Source organism: Jaculus jaculus, chromosome 9 (assembly GCF_020740685.1).
Source record: "Jaculus jaculus isolate mJacJac1 chromosome 9, mJacJac1.mat.Y.cur, whole genome shotgun sequence".
Lineage (NCBI taxonomy): Eukaryota > Metazoa > Chordata > Mammalia > Rodentia > Dipodidae > Jaculus > Jaculus jaculus.
The window spans coordinates 115,258,048-115,281,000 of record NC_059110.1 but is presented as its reverse complement, the minus strand read 5'-3'; the positions used below and the strand labels follow the sequence as shown (position 1 = coordinate 115,281,000).

The 22,953-nt window shown below is 45.8% G+C and overlaps 1 protein-coding gene and 1 pseudogene across 2 annotated transcripts in view; both read left to right on the top strand.

Moving 5' to 3' along the window:
- The window catches only part of Brca1 (BRCA1 DNA repair associated), an 85,197-nt gene extending 83,292 nt beyond the window's left edge, over window positions 1–1,905 (top strand). For both annotated transcript variants that reach the window (XM_045159815.1, XM_045159814.1), the window contains exons 23-24: window positions 324–384; window positions 1,612–1,905. In XM_045159815.1, coding sequence (XP_045015750.1) covers window positions 324–384; window positions 1,612–1,733 — 183 coding nt within the window. In that variant the 3' untranslated portion in view covers window positions 1,734–1,905. The remainder of the gene's footprint in view (window positions 1–323; window positions 385–1,611) is intronic.
- Window positions 1,906–12,538: 10,633 nt separating this feature from the next.
- On the top strand, window positions 12,539–12,666 carry LOC123463632 (annotated as a pseudogene).
- Window positions 12,667–22,953: the final 10,287 nt, after the last annotated feature.

Below are 22,953 nucleotides of genomic sequence, written 5' to 3'. Positions count from 1 at the left end.
AACCATGGGCCTGTATCAGGAGATTCCACCCAAGAGGGATAAGTAAGGACTTGGGAACTGAGAACAGTTTGTCTGTTTCTAAGGTAGGGTCTCACTATAGCCCAGGCTTACCTGGAATGCGATAGCTCCAAACTGGCCTCAGACTCCCTAGTGTGGGATCAAAGGCAGGCGCCACCCTTGAAGCTGTTTTTGCCATGTGTTGTCCTTCCCCCTATGGCTACTGCCTCTGGTGTCATCTGCTTCAGCAAAGTAGAAATGATGAGGTGACTGTTCCACAAGTACTGCTCTGACATCTTCAATCCTCTTTCCCTCCTGGGATGCAGTGTGCTCATCCAATTGTTGTTGTACAGCCAGAAGCCTGGACCGAAGAGAATGACTGCCAAGGTAAGAGTCTGTCAGCACTTCTGTCATATTTGGGGGGGGTCCTGTTAGACAGGTTCCATTCAACACTCCTTTACCTGCTCCGTGAGTTTGCAGATATTTTTAACATTTATTTATTTGCTGGGGATTTTTGATTTGGGGTTTGGGGAGGGAGTGTTGTTTGTTTTTATTTTTCAAGGTAGGGTCTCATGTGTGCCACCTTGCCCAGCTTGCTTTGTTTGTTTGTTTGCTTGCTTGCTTTCTTGTTTGTTTGTTTGTTTGTTTTTGAGACAAGCTCTTGTTATGCAATACTGCATGGCCTGGTACTCATGAGGTACCACATACTAGCCTCACTCTCATAGCAGTCCTCCTGTCTCAGCCTTCTAAATGCTAGGAATACAGCCATGCCCCCAACCACACTGAGCTATTTTTTGTCATTTTTTTTCTCAGCAAATTTTATTTTTCTAGGCTGGGCGTAGTAGTGCACGCCTGTAATCCCAGCACTTGGGAGGCAGAGGTAGGAGGATCGCCGTGAGTTCAAGGCCACCCTGAGACTCCATAGTTAATTCCAGGTCAGCCTGGACCAGAGTGAGACCCAACCTCGAAAAACCAAAAATACATATATTTTTCTAAATATTTTTATTAATGTATTAGAGACAGCATAGGCATACCAGGGACTCTTGCCATTGCAAATGAACTCCAAACACATGTGCTACTTTGTGCGTCTGGCTTCAAGTGGGTACTGGGGAGCTGATTCCAGGCTAGCAGGCTTTGCAAACAATCGCCTTTAACTGCTGAGCCATGTCCCCAGTCCTTTCAGAAATTTGTTTTTGTTACTTTATATGACAAAAGTAATACAGAAACGTTTTTCATGGTAGGTAGATTAAATACAATTTAAATGCAGGAAATGTAATCTAACACCAAAAAATAATAATAATCCTACCACTTGAAGATGATCACCATCAAGTTATAGGTGTGTGTGAGTGTGTGTTTATGCACACATTTTACCCACATATGATCGTGGTTATCATTCTGATTGTCGCATATTATTAAATTGTAGCACTTCACTCTGTATTTGGAGCTCACCAGTAGCCATTCCTCTGAGTAAACCTGTGTCCAAAAGCATTACTGAAGAGCAAGTTTGGGCCCTGCCTGGTTAACCTAAGAACTCATAGTCAGGCTATTGGAGTAGACTGACAGGAGTCTGATCTGGGAGAGCTACACTAATCTCTGCTTGTGTTCTGTTTGCAGCAATTAAGCAACTGTATGAAGCAAGTGTGGTGGCTCGTGACTGGGTGTTGGACAGCGTAGCCCTTAACCAGTGCCAGGATCTGGAAAACTACCTGATAGCGCAAATCCCCCCTGGCCCATGAGTGTGGTCAGCCACATATCTAAAGCCTCAAGTCCTCAAGGATAAAGTTTAAGAAATGGTCTTTCGGGCTGGAGAAATGGCTTATCAGTTAAGGCGGTTGCCTGCGAAGCCAAAGGACCCAAGTTTGATTTCCAAGGACCCACATAAGCCAGATGCACAAGGGGCACATGCATCTGGAGTTCATTTGCAGTGGCTAGAGGGCCTAGCATGCCTATTCTCTCTCTCTCTGCCTCTCTTCTCTCTCTGCTTGCAAATAAATATAATAAATTTTTTTTTAAAAAAGGTATAGGCTCAGAGAGTGTCTCATTTCCTGAGTGCTTAACAGTCCTGTACTATAATATTTTATGTGTAGCAGGGTAAAAAATAAATAAATGTAGAATTTAAAACCATTTAAACCTCACCAATTAAACAAGATGTTAATTTATTATTTATTGTTCCTGATACTAGAACTGTTGTTGGCTTGGGAGTGGAGAAACAGCATGGCTTGGCCTCAAGAGAATAGCTGGTCGAAGCTGGGTATAGTGGTGCACTCGTGAGATCCCAGCACTTGGGAGCTGGAGGCAGTAAATCGGGAGATTAAGGCCAGGTTGGGCTACCTGAGACCTGAGGGTGGGAATAGCTAGTGTCTCTAAATTTGTTCCTTTAAAATCTCATGTTTGGTGGGGGGAGGGAGGGTATTGCCATGGGATATTTTTTATAATCATGGAAAATGTTAATAAAAATTGACAAAAAAAAATCCCATGTTCAGGACTGGAAAGATGACTTAGTGGGTAAAGCACTTGCCTGCAAATCCTAAAGACCCGAGTTCAGTTCCCCAGTACCCATGTAGAGCCAGATGCACAAGGTGACACATACATCTGGAGTTCATTTATAGCATCCAGAGACCCTAGCATGTCCATTGTCTGTCTGTCTTCTCTCTCTGCTTACAAATAAATATATATAAATATATATATATATATATTTATATTTATATATATATTTTTTTTTTTTAATCTCATGTTCAGGGATGGGGAAGTGGCTCAGCAGTTAAAGGACCAACCCAGGTTTGAGTCCCCATTACCCAAATAAAGCCAGACCCAACGTGATACATGTGTAAGTAAAATCTGGCCTAAGGGATGGCTTAGCAGTTAAGGTGCTTGCCTGTGAAGCCTAAGGACCCAGGTTCCATTCTCAAAATCCCATGAAAGCCAGATGCACACAGTGGCATATATATGCATTTGGAGTTCGTTTGCAGTGGCTAGAGGCCCTGGTATTCCCAGTTTCTCTCCCCCTACCCCAATAAATAAATAACAATTTTAAAAAAGTGGGCTGGAGAGATGGCTTAGTGGTTAAGCGCTTGCCTGTGAAGCCTAAGGACCCCAGTTCAAGGCTCAATTCCCCAGGACCCACATTAGCCAGATGTATAAGGGGGTGCACACATCTGGAGTTCATTTGCAGTAGCTAGAAGCCCTGACGTGCCTACTCCCCCCCCCCCGTTGCTCTTAAATAAATAAAAACAAAAAAAAATTATAAATAAATAAAGGCCGGGTGTGGTGGTACCCACCTTTAATCCCAGTTCTCAGGAGGCAGAGGTAGGAGGATTGCTGTGAGTTTGAAGCCACCCTGAGACTACATAGTGAATTCCAGAGCTACAGTGAGACACTACCTTGAAAACAAAAAAAAAGGAAGGAGCGTGAGAGATTGCTCAGTGTTTAAACAACCCAATACCCACAGAAAGCCAGATGCACAAATGGCACGTGCATCCGGAATTCATCTATCTCTCTGCTTGCAAATAAATATTTTTTACTGTTTTATTTATTTTATTTTTATTTATTTAATTTTATTTTTTTATTTGAAAGAGAGGAAGAGGTAGAGGGAGGGAAGAAATGGGCACTCCAGGGCCTCTAGCCACTGCAAACAAACTCCAGACACATGTGCCACCATGTGCATCTGGCTTACATGGATGCTGGGGAATTGAACGTGGATCCTTAGGCTTCACAGGTAACTATCTTAACCACTAAGCCATCTCTCCAGCCCGTGTGTGTGTGCTGTTGTTATAATTTTTTTTAAGTTCTTTTTTTTTTTTTTTTTTTTTAGTTTTTTGAGGTAGAATCTTGCCCTAGCCCAGGCTGACCTGGAATTCACTCTGTATTCTCAGGGTGGCCTCGAACTCACAACTATCCTCCTACCTCTGCCTCCCAAATGCTGGGATTAAAGGCATGCACCACCACGCCGGCTTCTAGTTTTGTTTTTTTGAGGTAAAGTGTTGCTTTAGCCCAGGGTGGCCTTGAACTTATGACAATCACCCTACCTCTGCCTTCTGAGTGCTGGAATTAAAGGCATGCCATCACACCCAACTTAAAATGTTTATTTTATTGAGAGAAAGGAGAGAGAGAGAGAATGGGCACACCAGGGCCTTCCGCCACTGCAAATGAACTCCAGAAGCATGCTCTACCTTATATATCTGGGTTATGAGGGTCCTGGGGAATTGAACCTGGGTCCTTTGGTTTTGCAGGTGAGCACATTAACTGTTCATCCTCCAGCCCTTAAAATGTTTTATTTATTTATTTATTTATTTATTTATTTATTTATTTATTTATTTATTTGGCAGAGAAAGGAACAGAGAGAGAGAATGGGCGTGCCAGGGCTCCCAGCCACTGCAAACGAACTCCAGACCAGATGTGTGTGCCCCTTGTGCATCTGATTTATGTGGGTCCTGGGGAATAGAACCTGGGTCCTTTGGCTTTGCAGGCAAACGCCTTAACTGCTAAGCCATCCTTCCAGCCCCCTTAAAATGTTTTATAAGTGTTGTGCTGGAGCTGGGAAGACGGCTTAGTAGTTAAAGGTGCTTGCTTGCAAAGCTCAGGTTCAATTCCCCAGTACCCATGAAAAGCTGGACACAAAGTGGTGTGTGCATCTTAGCATGACTGTTTTTGAAAGAACATTCTCACTGTGCTTCAGTCTCATCCACAAAATGGGGTGGGGGTCTAGAGTAATGTGGACCTCCTAGGAATACTGAGGCAGCTTAAACACCTGTGTTTTCTATTGCCGCCATAACGCACTGTCACGGATTTAGTGATTTACATTTACATCTGCTTAGAATTTCACAGTTCACTAGGTCAGAAAGCTAAGGGGTGTGATGGGTTTCAAAGTCCAAGGTGGCTCAAGTGGCTTTTGTTTCAGGTTTCATGGGGCCTAAACCAAGGTGGCAGCAGGCCTTTGTCCTCTTTTAGAGGCTCTGGGAATGACTCCACTGGAAATTCATTCATGTTGGCAGAATTGGTTTTTGTAGCTTGGGACTGAGATCTCTACTTTCTTGCTGGCTGTTGGCCAGTGATCATTCTCACCTTCTAGAAGCTCCTTACCCACTACCTCCGTCTTCCTAGCTGGTCAGGTTCTTGCTGCATCTGATGGCTGCATGTTCTGACTCTTGCCAGAGATCGTTGTTTTGTAGGCAGTTAGGTTGCACTCCACTGAGCAGAGTGATCTCCCTGTCTTAATGTCCATCACCTTAGTCACAGCTATAAAGTCCCTTCAGAACAGTATCTGGATTCGTGTTGGATTGGACACCCAGGAGACAGTAAGCAGGGAATAACATCTTTAGAATTTTGCCTTCCACTCCTATTTAACATGCTTAATCCACAGATGACCAAGCAGGTCTTTGACACACCATTTCCTTACAGTATTAAGAGACTGAGATTCCCTTAGAGGCAAAGAGAATGAAGACATCACACTTCAGTACTCTTTTTGAGGGTGAGTAGAGAAAATAGAGCTAATGCCATTCCATTTTACCTCTTGTCTTCATCACAACCCTACGAAGTAAGTATCTCAGACTTGAAAAATAGGAACTGGTGGGTGGGGACCCGAGTTCAATTTCTCCCAGTACCCATGTAAAGCCAGATGCACAAAAGGTGACACATGCATCTGGAGTTTGTTTGCAGTGGCTTGAGTCCCTGGTGCGCCTATTGTCTCTCTCAAAGAAAATGTTTAAAAAAAAGTATTGTAAACTATTTCTGAAAACAAAAGGAAAAAGCTGGGTCTGGTGGTGCATGCCTTTAATCCTGGCACTTAGGAGGCAGAGGTAGGATTTCAGTGAGTTCAAGGCCCACCTGGGACTGCAGAAAGAATGCCAGGTCAGCCTGAGCTAGAGCAAAACCCTCAAAAAGCCAAAAAAATTAAAAAAAAAAAAAAAAAAGCAACGTCCAGACTGGAGAGATGGCTTAACAAGTGAGGTGCTTGCCTATGAAGCCTAAGGACCTAGGTTCAAGTCCCCAGTACCCACATAAGGTGGCACATGCATCTGGAATTGATTTGCAATACACTGGCACTCCCTTTCTCCTTTTATCCACCTTTCTCTGATTAACAAGTAAAATAATTTTTTTTTTAAGTAAAAATGCTCTGAGCTGCTTGATCATCTGGAAACTCAGCTGCTGGTGAGTTTCCCCTCAGCTAGACCCAGGCCCAGCTGGTCTGAGCCGAGGGGAAATCCCCCTAGCCCTTACCCTCCTCATGAGCTCTCCCCACTCCATCTCCCCATGTGGCAGGAGCTCTTTGAATTTTCTTTTCTTTTTCCTCCACAATTTTCCCAGGCCCTCCACATGGGAGCCTTTCCTTGGCTCTGTACTTCCCTTGATAAACATAATCATTTAAAAACTGGGCATGGTGGCACACATCTTTAATCCCAGCACTTGGGAGGTACAGAGGTAGGAGGATCACCATGAGTTTGAGGCCACCCTGAGACTACATAGTGAATTCCAGGTCAGCCTGAGCCAAAGTGAGACCCTCCCTCGAAAAACCAAAGAAAGGGCTGGAGAGATGGCTTAGCGGTTAAGTGCTTGCCTGTGAAGCCTAAGGACACCGGTTCGAGGCTCGGTTCCCCAGGTCCCACGTGAGCCAGATGCACAAGGGGGCGCACGCGTCTGGAGTTCGTTTGCAGTGGCTGGAGGCCCTGGCGCGCCCATTCTCTCTCTCTCCCTCTATCTGTCTTTCTCTCTGTGTCTGTCGCTCTCAAATAAATAAATAAAAAATTTAAAAAAAAAAGAAAAACCAAAGAAAAAACAAAACTGTAATCATTTAATAATAAAAAGCTGGGTGTGGTGGCACACGCCTTTAATCCCAGCACTTGGGAAGCAGAGGTAGGAGGATCACCATGGGTTCAAGGCCACTCTGAGACTTCACAGTGAATTCCAGGTGAGCCTGGGCTAGAGTGAAACCTTACCTCAAAATAATAATAATAATAATTTAATAATAAAAAGAAGCTGGGTGTGGCGGCGCACACCTTTAATCCCAGCACTTGGGAGGCAGAGGTAGAAGGATCACTGTTCATTCAAGGCCACCCTGAGACGACATAGTGAATTCCAGGTCAGTCTGGACTAGTGTGAGATCCTACCTCGAAAATCCAAAATAAATAATTAATAATAATAAAAAGAAATAGATAGCACATCTCTGCCTTTTCAGGAATCCTGAGTGAAAGCAGATTTGACTAAAACATTCTATATAATTGCCTCACAGTCTTTGAGCAAATGTCTACCCTCTAATTGGAAGTTCTGTGTAACCTTTCCCAAGGTCTTCTTGCCTTGTGCCTAGGGTAAGCGTCCTAGCTGATGATGGAGTAAATCTACTTGTTCCTTTGACCTCTGACTTCAGTGTCGTCCCACTCTGCCACCTTACAATCTCTAGTCCTCTCTGAACCCAGCAGCATTTGGGGAATAGTTCCTCTACTGCTTTTTCTCTTTTTTATAAAATGAACTGCAAAGACGCTGGAAAGGCAAAATGGTTATCAGGCAGGCATAGGGAGGAGCCCTAGAGAAAGCTCTAGTGGATTGTCACCCTCCTAAAAAAGGCAGCCAGAATCATCCACAAAGTATTAGCTCAAAAACAGGCAAGAGAAAAAGAAAGAAATCAGTGTTGGGGTGATTGGAGCGGAAGGAGCCAAGCTGCCCAGAATGTGTCCTGTAAGGGCTGTTAGGAGCAGATAAGGACAGCCCCAGAAGCCAGCAGCAATAGAAGGAAGGGCAGAGAGGGGGAATTGCAGATTTGCCTAAGGAAACCTGAGAGTGAGGCCTGCTACCCAGGGATTGCCCGACTCATCAACTGGCCAGGCTACAGGCTTAGTGCTTGCTAACAGCCTGTAAATCTGCCTAAAAGCAGGAGGAAGTTAAATAGATGCATCTGGCAGATAGAAAATTAAGAACTGAAATCAACCCATTTCTGCAGAGATTAGGGGGGTCTACAAGCTGATCCTTGTAGTCCCAGGACTTGGGAAACTAAGATGGGAGAATAGCCAGTTTAAACTGGAAGTGGTAACTCCTGCTTTGTAATCCCAACACTTAGAAGGCTGAGGCAGAATGATTGCCAAGAGTTTGAGGCCTGCCTGGGCTACACAGTGGGCTCTAAGCCAGCTTTGGCTAAAGAGAGACCCTATCTCAAAAGAGGGGGGCTTGAAAGATGACTTAGCCCTTAAGGCGCTTGCTTGCAAAGTCTAAGGATCCAGGTTTGATTCCCCAGTACCCATGTAAGCCAGTGGCACATGCATTGGAGTTCCTTTGCAGTGGCTAGAGGCTATGACAGGCCCATTCTGTCCCCACACCCTCTGCCAATTAAATAATTTTTTGTTGTTGTTTTTTGTTTTTTCGAGGAAGGTTCTCACTCTGGCCTAGGATGACCTGGAATTCACTATGGAGTCTCAGGGTGACCTCGAATTCACAGCAATCCTCCTACCTCTGCCTCCCGAGTGCTGGGATTAAAGCCATGCGCCACCATGCCCGTAAAATAAAATATTTTTTTTAAAAAAGACAAGGAGGGCTGGAGAGATGACTTAGTGGTTAAGCGGTTGCCTGTGAAGCCTAAGGACCCCGGTTTGAGGCTCAATTCCCCAGGACCCACGTAGGCCAGATGCAGAAGGTGGCGCATGCATCTGGAGTTCATTTGCAGTGGCTGAAGGCCCTGGCGTGCCCATTCTCTCTCTCTCTCTCTCTCTCTCTCTCAAATAAATAAATAAATAAATAAATAAAATAAAGACAAGGAGCCGGGCATGGTGGCGCACGCCTTTAATCCCAGCACTCGGGAGGCAGAGGTAGGAGGAACACCATGAGTTTGAGACCACCCTGAGACTACATAGTGAATTCCAGGTCAGCCTGAGCCAGAGTGAGACCCTACCTCGGAAAAAAAAAAAAAAGACAAGGAGCTGATTCTGGGTGATCAAGGAACCTAGTTAATGGTTGAAAGAACAAGAAGAAAATCTGGAGCAATTTCCCTAACCCTGAAAAACATGAACTGTGTTTTGAAGCAGGGTCTCATGTATTCCAGGCTGCCCTATCCTAGAACTCACCATGTAGGCTGAGGATGACCCTGCATTTCTTACTTTTTTTGTTGTTGTTTCTTGAGGTAGGGTCTCACTCTAGCCCACGCTGACCTGGAAATCACTATGTAGTCTCAGGGTGGCCTTGTACTCATGGTGATCCACCTACCTCTGCCTCCCGAGTGCTAGGATTAAAGGCGTGCGCCACCACGCCTGGCTTACCTTTTTTTTTTTTTGGTGACCCTGCATTTCTGATCCTCCTGCCTCCACATCCAATTTATATGGCACTGGGGAATGTACCCAAGGGGCCTCAGACATGCTAGGCCAGCACTCTGATCTAGCCTAGTACTCTTTGACCTCTGACCTTGCAAGGGATCTTGTTGTGGGCCAGGCTGACCTGGAATTCACTATGTAGTCTCAAGGTGGCCTCAAACTCATGACAATCCTACTTCCACTTCCCAAGTGCTCCCACCATGCCTAGATTTATTTTTGACATTTGAGTAATGTGTGTGGTGAATGCACATGTATGTCCTGGACTGTGGTGGCATGAGAACATCAAGTGTCCTCCTCCATTGTTCACCAGCCTGTTTATTCCTTGAGATGACAAGTGTCTCACTCTAGCCCAGGCTGACCTGGAGTTTACTATGTAGTCTCATGGTGGTCTCGAACTTATGGCAATCCTACCTCTGCCTCCCAAGCAGTGGGGTTAAAGGTGTGTAGCACCATGCCCAGCAAGCTTGTCCTTTGTAAGTCTCAGTAATTCTCCTGCCTCTGCTGTCCAGGTTACATGGGTTCTGGGTCTCAGACCCTCACAGTGGCATAGGAAACACACTTAACCATTGAGCCATCTCTCCAGCCCAAAGCTTGAACTGTGAAGATCTAGCTAAAATAGAAACTGAAATGACATTGCAGTTTAACATGAAGCTAAATGGAGTATTTTTTTTTTTTTTTTTTTTGAGGTAGGGTCTCACTCTGGCTCAGGCTGACCTGGAATTCACTATGTAGTCTCAGGATGGCCTTGAACTCTTGGCGATCCTCCTACCTCTGCCTCCCGAGTGCTGGGATTAAAGGCGTGCGCCACCATAAATGGAGTATATTTTTAATATTCGTTTATTTGAGAGAAAGAGAATGGGTGTCCAGGGCCTCTAGCCACTGCAAACAAATTCCAGACATATGTGCCACCTTGTGCATCTGGCTTACACGGCTACTGGAGAATCAAGCCTGGGTCCTTAGGCTTACCAGGCAAGCACCTTAACCACTAAGCCGTCTCTTCAGCCCTGGAGTGGTTTATTTATTTATTTGACAGAGAAAAAGAGAGAATGGGTGTGCCAGGGCCTCCAGCCACTGCAAATGAACTCTAGATGTGTACACCCCCTTGTGTGTCTGACTAACATGGGTCCTGGGGAATCGAACCTGGGTCCTTTGTCTTTGCAAGCAAATGCCTTAACTGCTAAACCATCCCTCCTGCCCCCTAGAGTGGTTTTTAAATCATTCCTCCATGATAGAGGCCTTATGGTGGAGGCAACACCAACATCTAGGAACTTAGATGTACAGATTCCCTGGCCTCACCCAGACCTACTGAATCAGCAATTTTGGGGTGTAAAGCCCAGCAACCTGTGATTCTTTAGTAGACTAAAGTCAAGCCTTCTGGTTGAGTGGGCAGGTGAGAGTTCTTATCTACTAAGTTGTAGCAGCTGGCTTCAGTCAACTCCAAAATGGCCCTTGAAGCAACTACAAAGCCAAGGACAAAGATTAAATTATATTAGCAACCTAGGAGCAGAAGGGCCAGACTGCTTAAAAAAAAAAAAAAAGCTAGCGGTTTAGCCGGTTTTATTAATATTTAAATTTCAGTGAAACCACAGCTGCACCCTTTGACTCCAACATAGCAACATGCAAATGTGGCTTTCAAAAGCAAGGCAATTTCAGACAGCCCTCAAGGTAACAAGAACAAATAAATGATTTTGTAATTTATCTTTATTGACTGATAGAGCACAAGGCTTGGGCAAGCCCAAACCCGGTGAGATCAGCAACAACCAGCTCTCTAAGGGGAGCCGAGAAAGCCGGCCTGGAGGGAGAAATGCGAGCAGACCTTAGGCCGATGACAAGAAAGACCCAGAACAAAGCCAGAGCTTGGTGGGAGGAGAGGATAACTATATTAGAGGAGCTGGAGAGATGGCTTAGCGGTTAAAGCCTTTGCCTGCAAAGCCAAAGGATCCCGTTTCGATTTTTCAGGACCCATGTAAGCCAGATGCACAAGGGGGCACATGCATTTGGAGGTCGTTTGTAGTGGCTGGAGGCCCTGGTATGCCCATTCTCTCTCTCTTCCCCCCTTTCTCTCTCAACTAAATAAATCAACAAAATATATATAAAAAGAGGGGCTGAAAGGATACTGGTTCAATTCTCCAGGACCCATGTAAGCCAGATGCACAAGGGGTGCATGCATCTGGAGTGTGTTTGCAGTAATTGGAAGACCTGGCATGCCCATTCTTTCTCTCAAATAAATTGTGTGTGTGTGTGTGTGTGTGTGTGTGTGTGTGTGTGTGTGTGTGTGTGTCTAAAAGGGGGGCTGGAGAGATGGCTCATTGGCAAAACCTAACAACCAGGGTTCGATTCCCCAGTACCCATGTAAAGCCAGATGCACAAAGTTGTGTAGGCATCTGGAGTTTGCAGCAGCCCTGGTATGCCCATTCTCAGTCTCTCTCTCTAAATATATATGTGTATATATATACACACATACACATTATTTGCAAATAAAAGTATTTTGCAAAATGGAAAGAGGGGGGCTGGAGAGATGGCTTAGCGGTTAAGTGCTTGCCTGTGAAGCCTAAGGACCCTGGTTCGAGGCTCAGTTCCCCAGGTCCCACGTTAGCCAGATGCACAAGGGGGCGCATGCGTCTGGAGTTCATTTGCAGAGGCTGGAAGCCCTGGTGCGCCCATTCTCTCTCTCCCTCTATCTGTCTTTCTCTCTGTGTCTGTTGCTCTCAAATAAATAAATTTAAAAAAAAATTAAAATGGAAAGAGGGGGCTGGAGAAATGGCTTAGCATTTAAGGTGTTTGCCTGCAAAACCAAAGGAACCTTTGAACGAATTCCAGGGTCACTTCCCCAGGACCCATGTAAGCCAGATGCACAAGGTGGCGCATGTGTCTGGAGTTCGTTTGCAGTGGCTGGAGGCCCTGGCACGCCCATTCTCGGTCCCTCCCTCTCCTTCCTTCCCTCCCTCCCTCCCTCCCTCTCTCTCTCTCTCTCTCTCTCTCTCTCTCTCTCTCTCTCTCTCTCTCAATCTCTCAATCTCTCTCAAATAAATGAATAAACGCCTGTATCTTTAAAAAAAAAAAAAAGAGAGAGAGATACTTACCTGGCTGGCCATGGTGGTGCATACCTTTAATCCTAGCACTAGGGAGACAGAGGTAAGTGGATCGCCATGAGTTCAAGGCCACCCTGAGTCTACATAATTAATTCCAGGTCAGCCTGGGCCAGAGTGAGACCCTACCTCGAAAAACCAAAAAACAAAAAAAAAAAGAGAGAGATACTTAACCTGGCAGGGGAGATACCATGATCACAATGGTGGTTTCCCAGGGCAAGGCTTATCTTTTGCATTCTAAAAGTGCTGACCTCTGGATTTTTTCTAAATGTAGGAAACTTGACTACATAATCAGAAAAGAAAAAAAAAAAAAAAAAAAGGAACGTGAGCCCGGTGTAATGGCACACGCCTCTAGTCCTATCTCTGGTTTAGCAGTTAAGGTGCTTGCCTGCAAAGCCTAAGAACTCATGTATAAATCTCCAGGTCCCATGTAGCTAGACACAGCGACACAAGCACACAATGTTGCACATGCACCATACGAGGGCGCACATGTCTGGAATTCACAGTGGCTGAAGGCCCTGGTGATCCCATTATTCCTCTACCTGTCTCAAAAAATTTTTTTTGGCCAGGCGTGGTGGCACATGCCTTTAATCCCAGCACTTGGGAGGCAGAGGTAGGAGGATTGCCCACTCCACAGTGAATTCCAGGTCAGCCTGGGCTAGAGTGACACGCTACCTCAGAAAACCAAAAAAGATAAATTATTTTTGCTGGGCATGGTGTCACACACCTTTAATTCCATCACTGGGAAGGCAAAGGTAAGAGGATTGCCATGAGTTTGAGACCACCCTGAGATGAATTCCAGGTTAGTTTGAGCATGAATGAGACTCTACCTTGAAAAAATATATTTATTTATTTATTGAGAAAAAGAGAGGGAGGCAGAAGGAGAATGGGCATGCCAGGGCCTCTAGACACTGCAAATGAACTCCAGGTGCATGTGCCACCTTGTGCATCCAGCTTTACATGGGTACTAGAGAATCAAACCTAGCTCTTGTGTCTTTGCAGGCAAGTGTCTTAACACAGCCATTTCTCCAACCCCAACCTATTTTTTTAATTTTTAGTTTCTTGGTTTTTCAAGGTAGGGTCTCACTCTAGCCCAGGCTGACCTAGAATTCACTATGTAGTCTCAAGGTGGCCTTGAGGTGATATTCCTAGGTGATCTGCTTTCCAAGTGCTAGCTAGATTAAAGGCATGTACCACCATGCCTAACCCAACTTTTTTTTTTTTTTTTTTTTTGTAATGGGCTAGAGAGATGGCTTAGCAACTAAGGTGCTTGCCAGCAAAGCCAAAGGACCCAGGTTCAACTCCCCAGGGCTCACGTAAGCCAGATGCACAAGGTGGTGCATGTGTCTGGAGTTCATTTGCAATAGCTGCCTCTTTCTTCTCTTTCCCTCCCTCTCTTTCTCAAATAAATTAAAAAATAAATAATATAAATATGTATATATATATATTTTTTCTTTTTTAAGGTAGGGTTTCACTCTAGCTCAGGCTGACCTGGAATTCACTGTGTAGTCTCAGGGTGGTCTCGAACTCACGGCGATCCACTACCTCTGCTTCCCAAGTGCTGGGATTAAAGGCATGTGCCACCAGACCTGGCAAATAAAATATTTTTTAATTATTTATTTATTAAGAGAGAGAGAGAGAGAGAATGGGTGTCCCATGGCCTCTAGCCACTGCAAAAGAACTCCAGATGCATGTGCTGCACCTGGTTTATGTGGGTTCTGGGGAGTCGAACCTGGGTCCTTAGGCTTCACAGACAAGCACCTTAACTGCTAAGTCACCTCCCCAGCCCCCAAGTTATTTTTTTAATGTTTTTATTTTTATGTATTTATTTGAGAGAGGCAAATAAAGAGAAACAGAGAGAAAGAAAATGGGCATGCCAGGGCCTTCAGTCACTGCAAAGGAACTCTAAATGCATGTGCCATCCTGTGCATCTGGTTTACATGGGTCCTGGGGAATCAAACCTGGGTCCTTTGGCTTCTCAGGCAAGCACTTTAACTGCTAAATCATTTCTCCAGACACCAAGACACCAGGTTATTTTTTTTATTTTTGCTTCCTACTCAGCTTTCCAAGGTTGACCTCCCCCCACACACACACTTTTTTTATTGGTTTTTTTTTTTTTTGGGGGGGGTGTTTTTCAGCTCAGGCTGACCTGGAATTCGCTATGTAGTCTCAAGGTGGCCTTGAACTCATGGCAATCCTCCTACCTCTGCCTCCTGGGTGCTGGGATTAAAGGCATGTGCCACCACACCTGGCCCCAACCTTTTTCTTTTTTAGCCATGATTTACTCTGAAGACAAATCTAAGGCAATCCACATGTCTTCTAAGTCCACTCCTACAGACTTCCTCTTTGGTTCTCTGGCCTTTCATAGAGCCTGCCCCTTTGTGATGAATCAGACCAGCACCTACCCATCAGCTTGTCCTACTCCTCAGTGCAGCCTTCTCCAGAGAGACTACTCCTTCCATGGCTGAGGAAATAATTATGATTTTCCTGATAATCCTTTTGCAAGTTCAAAGCACTAACCCAGCCATTATCTCTCTCTCTCTCTCCTCACTAGGGTAAGGATTGGTAACTTCAGTTCCTAGAAGATAAAACTGAAACCCTAGGACTTATCAAAGGTCACCTCATAAGTTGGTGGCAGAACTGGAACTAAACCAGCTCAGGAGTCCCTATTTATCAGGGCCCAGTTGGAAATGCCTTCATTATGTTGTCTGGTCCGTGTCTGGGATGAGGAGCCTTGAATGATTAGGAAAGGCCGGACAAGGTCACAGTTAACAGCTGTAAAGATTTTTTTTTCTCTTCTCTGCAAGACTGAAGTTATTCGCATTAGTTAATTCCAGAGGTTGTTTTGTGTCTGCTTGTTTGTTTGTTTGATGTGTTCCCACATGTCGCCGATGAGAGGAGGTGAGAGGGTTAATCCCAAGGTAGCAGACCCACTGGTATTTTGCCATCTAAAGCCAAAAGCCAGGCCTGGGGAGATGACTCAACAGTCAAAGTACTTGTTTGCAAGGCCTTACATTCAATTCCCCAGTACCTATATAAAGCAGATAAATGTACAAAGTCGCCCATGCCCATGGAGTTCATATGTAATGGCAAGAGGCCATGGTACAAGCGCTTGTTCTCTCTCTCTCCCTCCTCATAAACGAGTAAGTAAAAATACTTTTTTTTTTTATAAATGGATACTTTTTTTAAAACATTTTTAAAATATTTTTTGTTCATTTATTTATTTATTTATTTGAGAGTGACAGACACAGGGAGAAAGACAGAGGGAGAGAGAGAGAATGGGCGCGCCAGGGCTTCCAGCCACTGCAAACGAACTCCAGACGCATGCGCCCCCTTGTGCATCTGGCTAACGTGGGACCTGGGGAACCGAGCCTCGAACCGGGGTCCTTAGGCTTCACAGGCAAGCACTTAACCGCTAAGCCATCTCTCCAGCCCAGTAAAAATAATTTTTAAAAACAAAATAAGGGCCAGGCATAGTAGCACACACCTTTAATCCCAGCACTTGGGAGGCAGAGATAGGAGGATCGCCAAGAGTTCGAGGCCACCCTGAGACTGCATAGTTTATTCCAGGTCAGCCTGAGCTAGAGTGAGACCTACCTTAAAAAAAAAAAGCCGCCTTTAATCCCAGCACTCAGAAGGCAGAGGTAGTAGGATCCCTGTAAATTCAAGGCCACCCTGAGACTATATAGTGAATAGTCAGCCTGGGCTAGAGTGAAACCCTACCTCGAAAAACCAAAAAATAAAATAAAATAAGTAATAGTAGTAATAAAGGCTGGAGGGATGGCTTAGCAGTAAAAATGCTTACCTGCGAACCTAGGTTCCAGGACCTAAGGACCCAGGTTCAATTCTCCAGAAACCCACGTAAACTAGATGCACACGGTGACACATGTGTCTGGAGTTCTTTGGCAGTGGCTGGAGACCCTGGATTGCCAATATTCTCTCTGTATTTCTCTCTCTATCTACCTCTTTCTCTCAAATAAATAAAAAATATTTTTTAATAAAATGAGCTGGGTGTGATGGCACATGTCTTTAATCCCAACACTTGGGTGGCTGAGGTAGGATGTCTGTGAGTTTGAGGCAGCCTGAGACTAATTCCAGGTCAGCCTGGGCTAGTGCACGACCCTACCTGGAAAAAACAACAGACAAACAAACTAGAGGGCTAGAGAGATGGCTTAGTAGTTAGTACATTAATGCACTTGCCTGCAAAGCCTGACAATCTGGTTTCGATGCCCCAGTATCCATTTAAAGCCAAATGCACAAAGTGGTGCATGTGTCTGGAGTTTGCAATGGCATGAGGCCCTGGTGCACCACACCCATTTTCTCTGTCTCTCTCTCTGCTTGCAAATAAATAAATAAAAATATTTTTTTAAAAAGAGCTGGTGAGATGGCTCAGTGGCTAAAGGTGCTTGCTTACAAAGCCTGAAGGCCTGGGTTCAATTCCCCCACACCCTTGTAGAGCCAGATGTACAAAGTGGCACATGTATCTGGAGTTCTTTGTAATGGCAGAAGCCCTGGTGCAGTCATTCTTTCGCTCACTCTTTGTCAAATATGTAAATATTTAAATAAGAAAATAAAATAAGGGCTGGAGAGATGGCTTAGCGGTTAAGCGCTTGCCTGTGAAGCCTAAGGACCCCGGTTCGAGGCTCGGTTCCCCAGGTCCCACGTTAGCCGGATGCACAAGGGGGTGCACGCATCTGGAGTTCGTTTGCAGAGGCTAGAAGCCCTGGCGCGCCCATTCTCTCTCTCTCCCTCTACCTGTCTTTCTCTCTGTGTCTGTCGCTCTCAAATAAATAAATAAAAATTTTTAAGAAAAAAAAAAAAAAGAAAGTAAAATAAAAGATAAAACCAAACAGCAGTGTATAGCAAGTAAAATTCAAGTTGCTATTTAGGAAGATTTTCCCAGCCCTAGGCTGCAGGAGACTCTGGAATGTGCTGGTCTGTTTGCCAAGTTACTAGAAAATCTCCCCTTGCTAAGTCTTGTCCCTGGAACCTAGTGAAGGAAGGGCTTTCCTGGGAACAAAGGGTTTGGGTGGTACCCCCACAGCCTCTAAGGTGAGAAGCCTGCTGATCATCCCAAGCCCACAGAGGCTCCAGAAGCCATGGAAACCAAGACTGTGCAAGAGCCAACTCTGGTTTCTAATCAACTGCCAAAGAAATCCAGTGGGAGAAACTCCCCAGAGATAATGAGTTCCTAAAATGAGGACCCCCCCCCCCCCAAGGGCTGAACTAGGCAAAGAAATAATCTCCTGGTAAAGGCCAAGCACAGGGTTAGCCCCGCACCCCGGGCTGGCTCTGCGCTTTTCTGTCATCCCAACACCAGCATCTATCACTCCACTCTGCTTGGCAGCTCTGTCCCCATGAAGGGTGGGGAATGGGCAGAAGGACAAAAGCCCTGAGACCAGAGCAGTGTCTTCATATATTGTGAACACACTAAATGTGCAGCTTGTGACAGTATTTTTTTTTTTTTTTTTTTTGAGGTAGGGTCTCACTCTAGCCCAGGCTGACCTGGAAGTCACTCTGTATTCTCAGGGTGGCCTCGAACTCATGGTGATCCTCCTACCTCTATCTCTCAAGTGCTGGGATTAAAGGCATGCGCCACCACGCCCGGTTTGCAACAGTAAATTTTTTTTTTCCTTTTTTTTTTTTTCGAGATAGGGTCTCACTCTAGCCCAGGCTGACCTGGAATTCACTATGGAGTCTCAGGGTGGCCTCGAACTCACGGCAATCCTCCTACCTCTGCCTCCCGAGTGCTGGGATTAAAGGCGTGTGCCACCACGCCCGGCGCAACAGTAAATTTTATTGTGATATAATTTTCTTTTCTTTCGAGGTCGGGTCTTACTCTAACCCACACTAACCAGGCACTCACTGTGTAGTCCCAAACTGGACTTGAACTCACAGGGATCCTCCTGCTTCTGCCTCCTGAGTGCTGGGAGTAAAGGCGTGCGCCACCATGCTAGGCTATTTTTTTAAATGAGCCAGGCATGGTGGCGCACGCCTTTACTCCCAGCACTCAGGAAGCAGAGGTAGGAGGATCGCCGTGAGTTCGAGGCCACTCTGAGACTACGTAGTAAATTCCAGGTCAGCCTGAGCTAGAGTGAGATCCTACCTTGAAAAACCAAAATAAATAAATAAAACAAAATAGAGCAACCTTTCAGGCAGGGAGAATTGGGCCTGGCTCTGAGGCTTTGAAAGGATCAGGTCGCCTTGCAGGGAGCGGCAATGATAGACAATGTGATGGCCAGGCTGGGTCTCTCTGTCCCTCCTCCTCCTCCAGGACCAGATGGAAACTGGGGCTCTGGAGAAAGGCCCAACTAGGGCATGCCAGGGATGGACCAGAGGAGAGACACTCCGTGAATGCCCGGGCTGCAGCCCTTGGCTCATTTGCATCATAAGTGATTGGCTTTCCCGGCTCTTCCCTCATTAGGACACAATGGACAGTTGTTTGCTGGCGCAGCAGATCATTTACCAAGGGGGAGAGGGGACAGAGCACCAGTGACTGATAGGCTGTAGTGTTGGAGTTGGGCAGCCACCTCCCCTCCCCTACGCTCCACCAGCCACGGGGACACTCACAATGAGACCAGACCTTGGAGAGTGAGCCAACTCCCTCCCTTGACAGAGGTGCTGAGAGGGAACTTGAGTGTTGTTTAAGGTCAAGCATCCATACAGGGATGAACTGGGCTTCTAGAAAAGTCTAGTCAATTCGATTCTGAACTCTTATTTTATTTTATTTTATTTTTCACTTTGCAGAGGCTGACCTTGCAATTACTAATCACGGTGTAGTCTCAGGGTGGCCACGAGCTCATAGCAATCCTCCTACCTCTGTCTCCTGAGTGCTGGGAGTAAAGGTGTGCTCCACCATGCCTGGCTAGATTCTGAACTCTTATTTTTGGGCTCACTTTGGTCCCTGCATTACCTCCTTTGGTTCTAGATCTCTGTCTAGATCTCTTGGTCTGGGCTTTGGTTTGTTTTGTTTTTTGGTTTTTGCTTTTTTTGAGGTAGCATCAGGCTGACCTGGAATTCACGATGTAGTCTCAGGATGGCCTCAAACTCAAGGCAATTCTTCTATCTCTGCCTCGGGAATGCTGGGATTAAAGGTGTATGTCATCATGCCCGGCTTTGGGTTTTGGTTTTCCATCACACACTTTCCTTTGTCTCCAGTCTAATCTCTTTCCTTGTTCCTGCCCTTCCTGTCTTTTCCAGTGAGCCAGGATAATTACTAAACTTCTGATTAACCCTCACCCTAACAAGGGTGGATCTGGCAGGAGAAGCAGCAAATTGGAAACTGTCTGTTTTGATTTTTGTGTTTTCTTTTTCTTCATCTCACTCCTTTCTTGAATTTGGGATCCTTTAACTCCTAAATGCTGGGATGACAGGCATGTTCCACCACGCCTGGCTTGGGGCCTATTATGAACCAAGCATGAAGACATGACACATTTCATTTCATTCTTTCAATCTTGCAAGGTAGAGGTGATCTTAGAAACTGGGAGCAAGGACTGGGGAGATTGCTCAGCTGTTAAAGGTGATTGCTTGCAAAGTCTGCAGTCCTGGGTGCCCACACAAAGCCAGGTGCATAAAATGGCACATGCATTTGGAGTTTGTTCTCTTTTTTTTTTAATATTTTTTGTTTATTTTTATTTATTTATTTGAGAGCAACAGAGAAAGAGAGGCAGAGAGAAAGAGAGGGAGAATGGGTGCGCCAGGTCTTCCAGCCACTGTGAATGAACTCCAGTTGCATGCGCTCCCTTGTGCATCTGGCTAACGTGGGCCCTTAGGCTTCACAGGCAAGCGCTTAACCGCTAAGCCATCTCTCCAGCCCGAGTTTGTTCTCTTAAATAAATAAATAAATTATATATATAAAGGCTGGGCGTGGTAGCACACGTCTTTAATCCCAGCATTGGGGAGGCAGAGGTAGGAGAATCAGTGTGCGCTTGAGGCCACCATGAGACTGCAGAGTGAATTCCAGGTCAGCCTGAGCTAGAATGACCAAAAAAAAGAGAGAGAGAGACTCAAGAGAGGGTGAGAAACTTGGGAAAGGGTACCCAGCCGGCAAGTGGTATGTGTCTGATACCAAAACCTCTGTTCTTCCACCAAACACACCAGCACAGCGTCTAATTAAAGCAAGATAGAAAGCCAGTGATTCAGGCAAGGCACAACTTCACAGAGGGCTAGGGAGGGCACTGCTTTGTTTTCCCCTAGGTACTGACACTTCTCTCCCCTCCCCTGCACCCCCAGGACCTTCTCCTTCTGGCTCCCACCTTCCTCTGAGCCCCCTCTGCAAGGTAGTGAAAGTACAAACGCAAGCTTCCACCTCTGGGGGCATGGACAGACAATGATCTAGACTAAGAGACCTGACAAACCAAGCCTTTGGAGGGGGTCTCTCCCCCTGCTAACACCCTTCCCTGTTCCCATCTGCCCCCCACCCCTTTGTGGGTCAAGGCTGCCAGTGTCTGGGTCTGTTTCATTATGCTTTGGGGGAAGGGAAGAGTCAGGGTGAGTGGGTGTCTATGAGCATGAACATAAGGCCTCCGGGTTCATTCTGACACTGAATGAAAAACTCGCCAATTATTCGTCCAATCTCATTAATATGCAGACAGACATCTGTTATTTAGGAGTCAACAGCAGAGGCATTTTCTTGAGGGGGGAGGGGCATTTATGTACATGTCTCTCCACTCTGGCTACTGTGGGATAGCTGCTTGGGTCTCACCCCAGACCTCAGGATCTGAAGCCTCGCCTCTCTCTGACCTCTCAGCAGCCTTGAGAAAAACAGACAAGGGCTGAAGGATTGGCTAGAGATGGAGGGCAACGTGGACCCCAGCTAAGAGGAGAGTGGTAGAAGAGCCAAATTTACAGAGGAAACTATTAAGAACTGAAGCCAGGCACAATGATGCGCTCCTTCAATCCCAGCACTTGGGATGCTAAGGTAGAAGGCTCACCACGAGTTCTAGGCCAGCCTGGGCTACAGAATTACTCCCACATCAGACTGGACTAGACTAAGACCCTGCCTCAAAAAAATAAAAAATAGGCGGGGCGTGGTGGCGCACGCCTTTAATCCCGGCACTCAGAAGGCAGAGGTAGGAAGATCACCATAAGTTCGAGGCCACCCCGAGACTCCATAGTGAATTCCAGGTCAGCCTGGGCTAGAGTGAGACCCTACCCTGAAAAACCAAAAATAAATAAATAAACAAATAAGAAATAGAGCTGGAGAGATGGCTTAGTGGTTAAGGTGCTTGCCTACAAAGCCAAAGGACCCAGGCTCAATTCCCCAGGACCTGCACATAAGCCAGATGCATATGGTGCCACATGCATCTGGAGTTTGCAACAGCTGGAGGCCCTGGTGCACCATTCACTCCTCTCTCTCTTTCTCTATCTGCCTCTTTTTTTTTTTCTTCTTCTTGGTTTTTTGTGTTAGAGTCTAACTCTAGTTCAGGCTGACCTAGAATTCACTATGTAGTCTCAGAGTGGCCTGGAACTCAATGGTGTTCCTCCTACCTCTGCCTCCCAAGTGCAGGGAGTAAAGGCGTGCGCCACCACACCCGGCCTTAACTGCCTCCTTCTAAAGAAAAAAAAAAGGGGGGGTGGAGCTATAGCTTCGCAGTTAAGGTGCTTGCTGGCCAAAGGACCCAAGTTTGATCCCCATGTAACAAGGTGGCATATGCATCTGGTCCCTCTCTTTCTCCTTGCAGATAAATAACAAAAATAAAAATAAATGTAAAAATATAGGGCTAGGGAAATGGTACAGTGGTTAAAGACACTTACTTACAACATCTGATGGTCTGCATTCAATTCCCCAATAGCCATATAAAGCCCAATGCACAAATTGGCAAGTCTGGGGCTCATTTGCAGTGGCAAGGGGCCCTGTCATAGCTATGTTCTCTCTGGGGAGTTCTGGGGAGTTGAACCTGGGTCCTTAGGCGTCACAGCAAGTGCCTTAAGCACTAAGCCATCTCTCCAGTCCCACATTTTAAAAAATGTGTTTTATTTCTGTATTTTACAGGGATAGGGGAGAGAGGAAGAGGCAGATAGAGAGAATGGGCGTGCCAGGACCTTCAGTCATGGAAAATGAACTCCTTGCATCCGGTTTACATGGCTACTCGGGAATCGAATCTGGATCCTTAGTCTTTCCAGGCAAGTGCCTTCCCACTAAGCCATCTTTTTAGCCCAGGCTATCTCACATTCTTGCTGCTCTCCAGCTTGCTTGACTTCCTCAATAGTACAAGGAGGTAGATACGAATGGCCCCTTTTCCTGGTATGAAAACTAAGAGTCAGACAAGGTGCTGCTAGGCCTAGCCAAAGGCTATCCAGGATAAAAGCAGCCGGGTTCCACCCAAGCCCTAAGTTTTCTGCCTTCACATCTTCCCATTGCTGTCCCTCCTAGAAGGGCTGAGGTATGGAGGACCCTCCTCAGCTGAAGTATTTCAGGGTTAGAGGAGTCTCCCCCATAGCCCTGTCCCCCTCCCTGGTGGCTGAGGTTAAGAAACATTAGCTGCATCACAGCATGATTAGTTGTTTATTTCATTAAATGATTAATGAGGCTACATTGTTTCCCAATTGGGAGTCTAATTTGTGGAGGAAACAGCTGC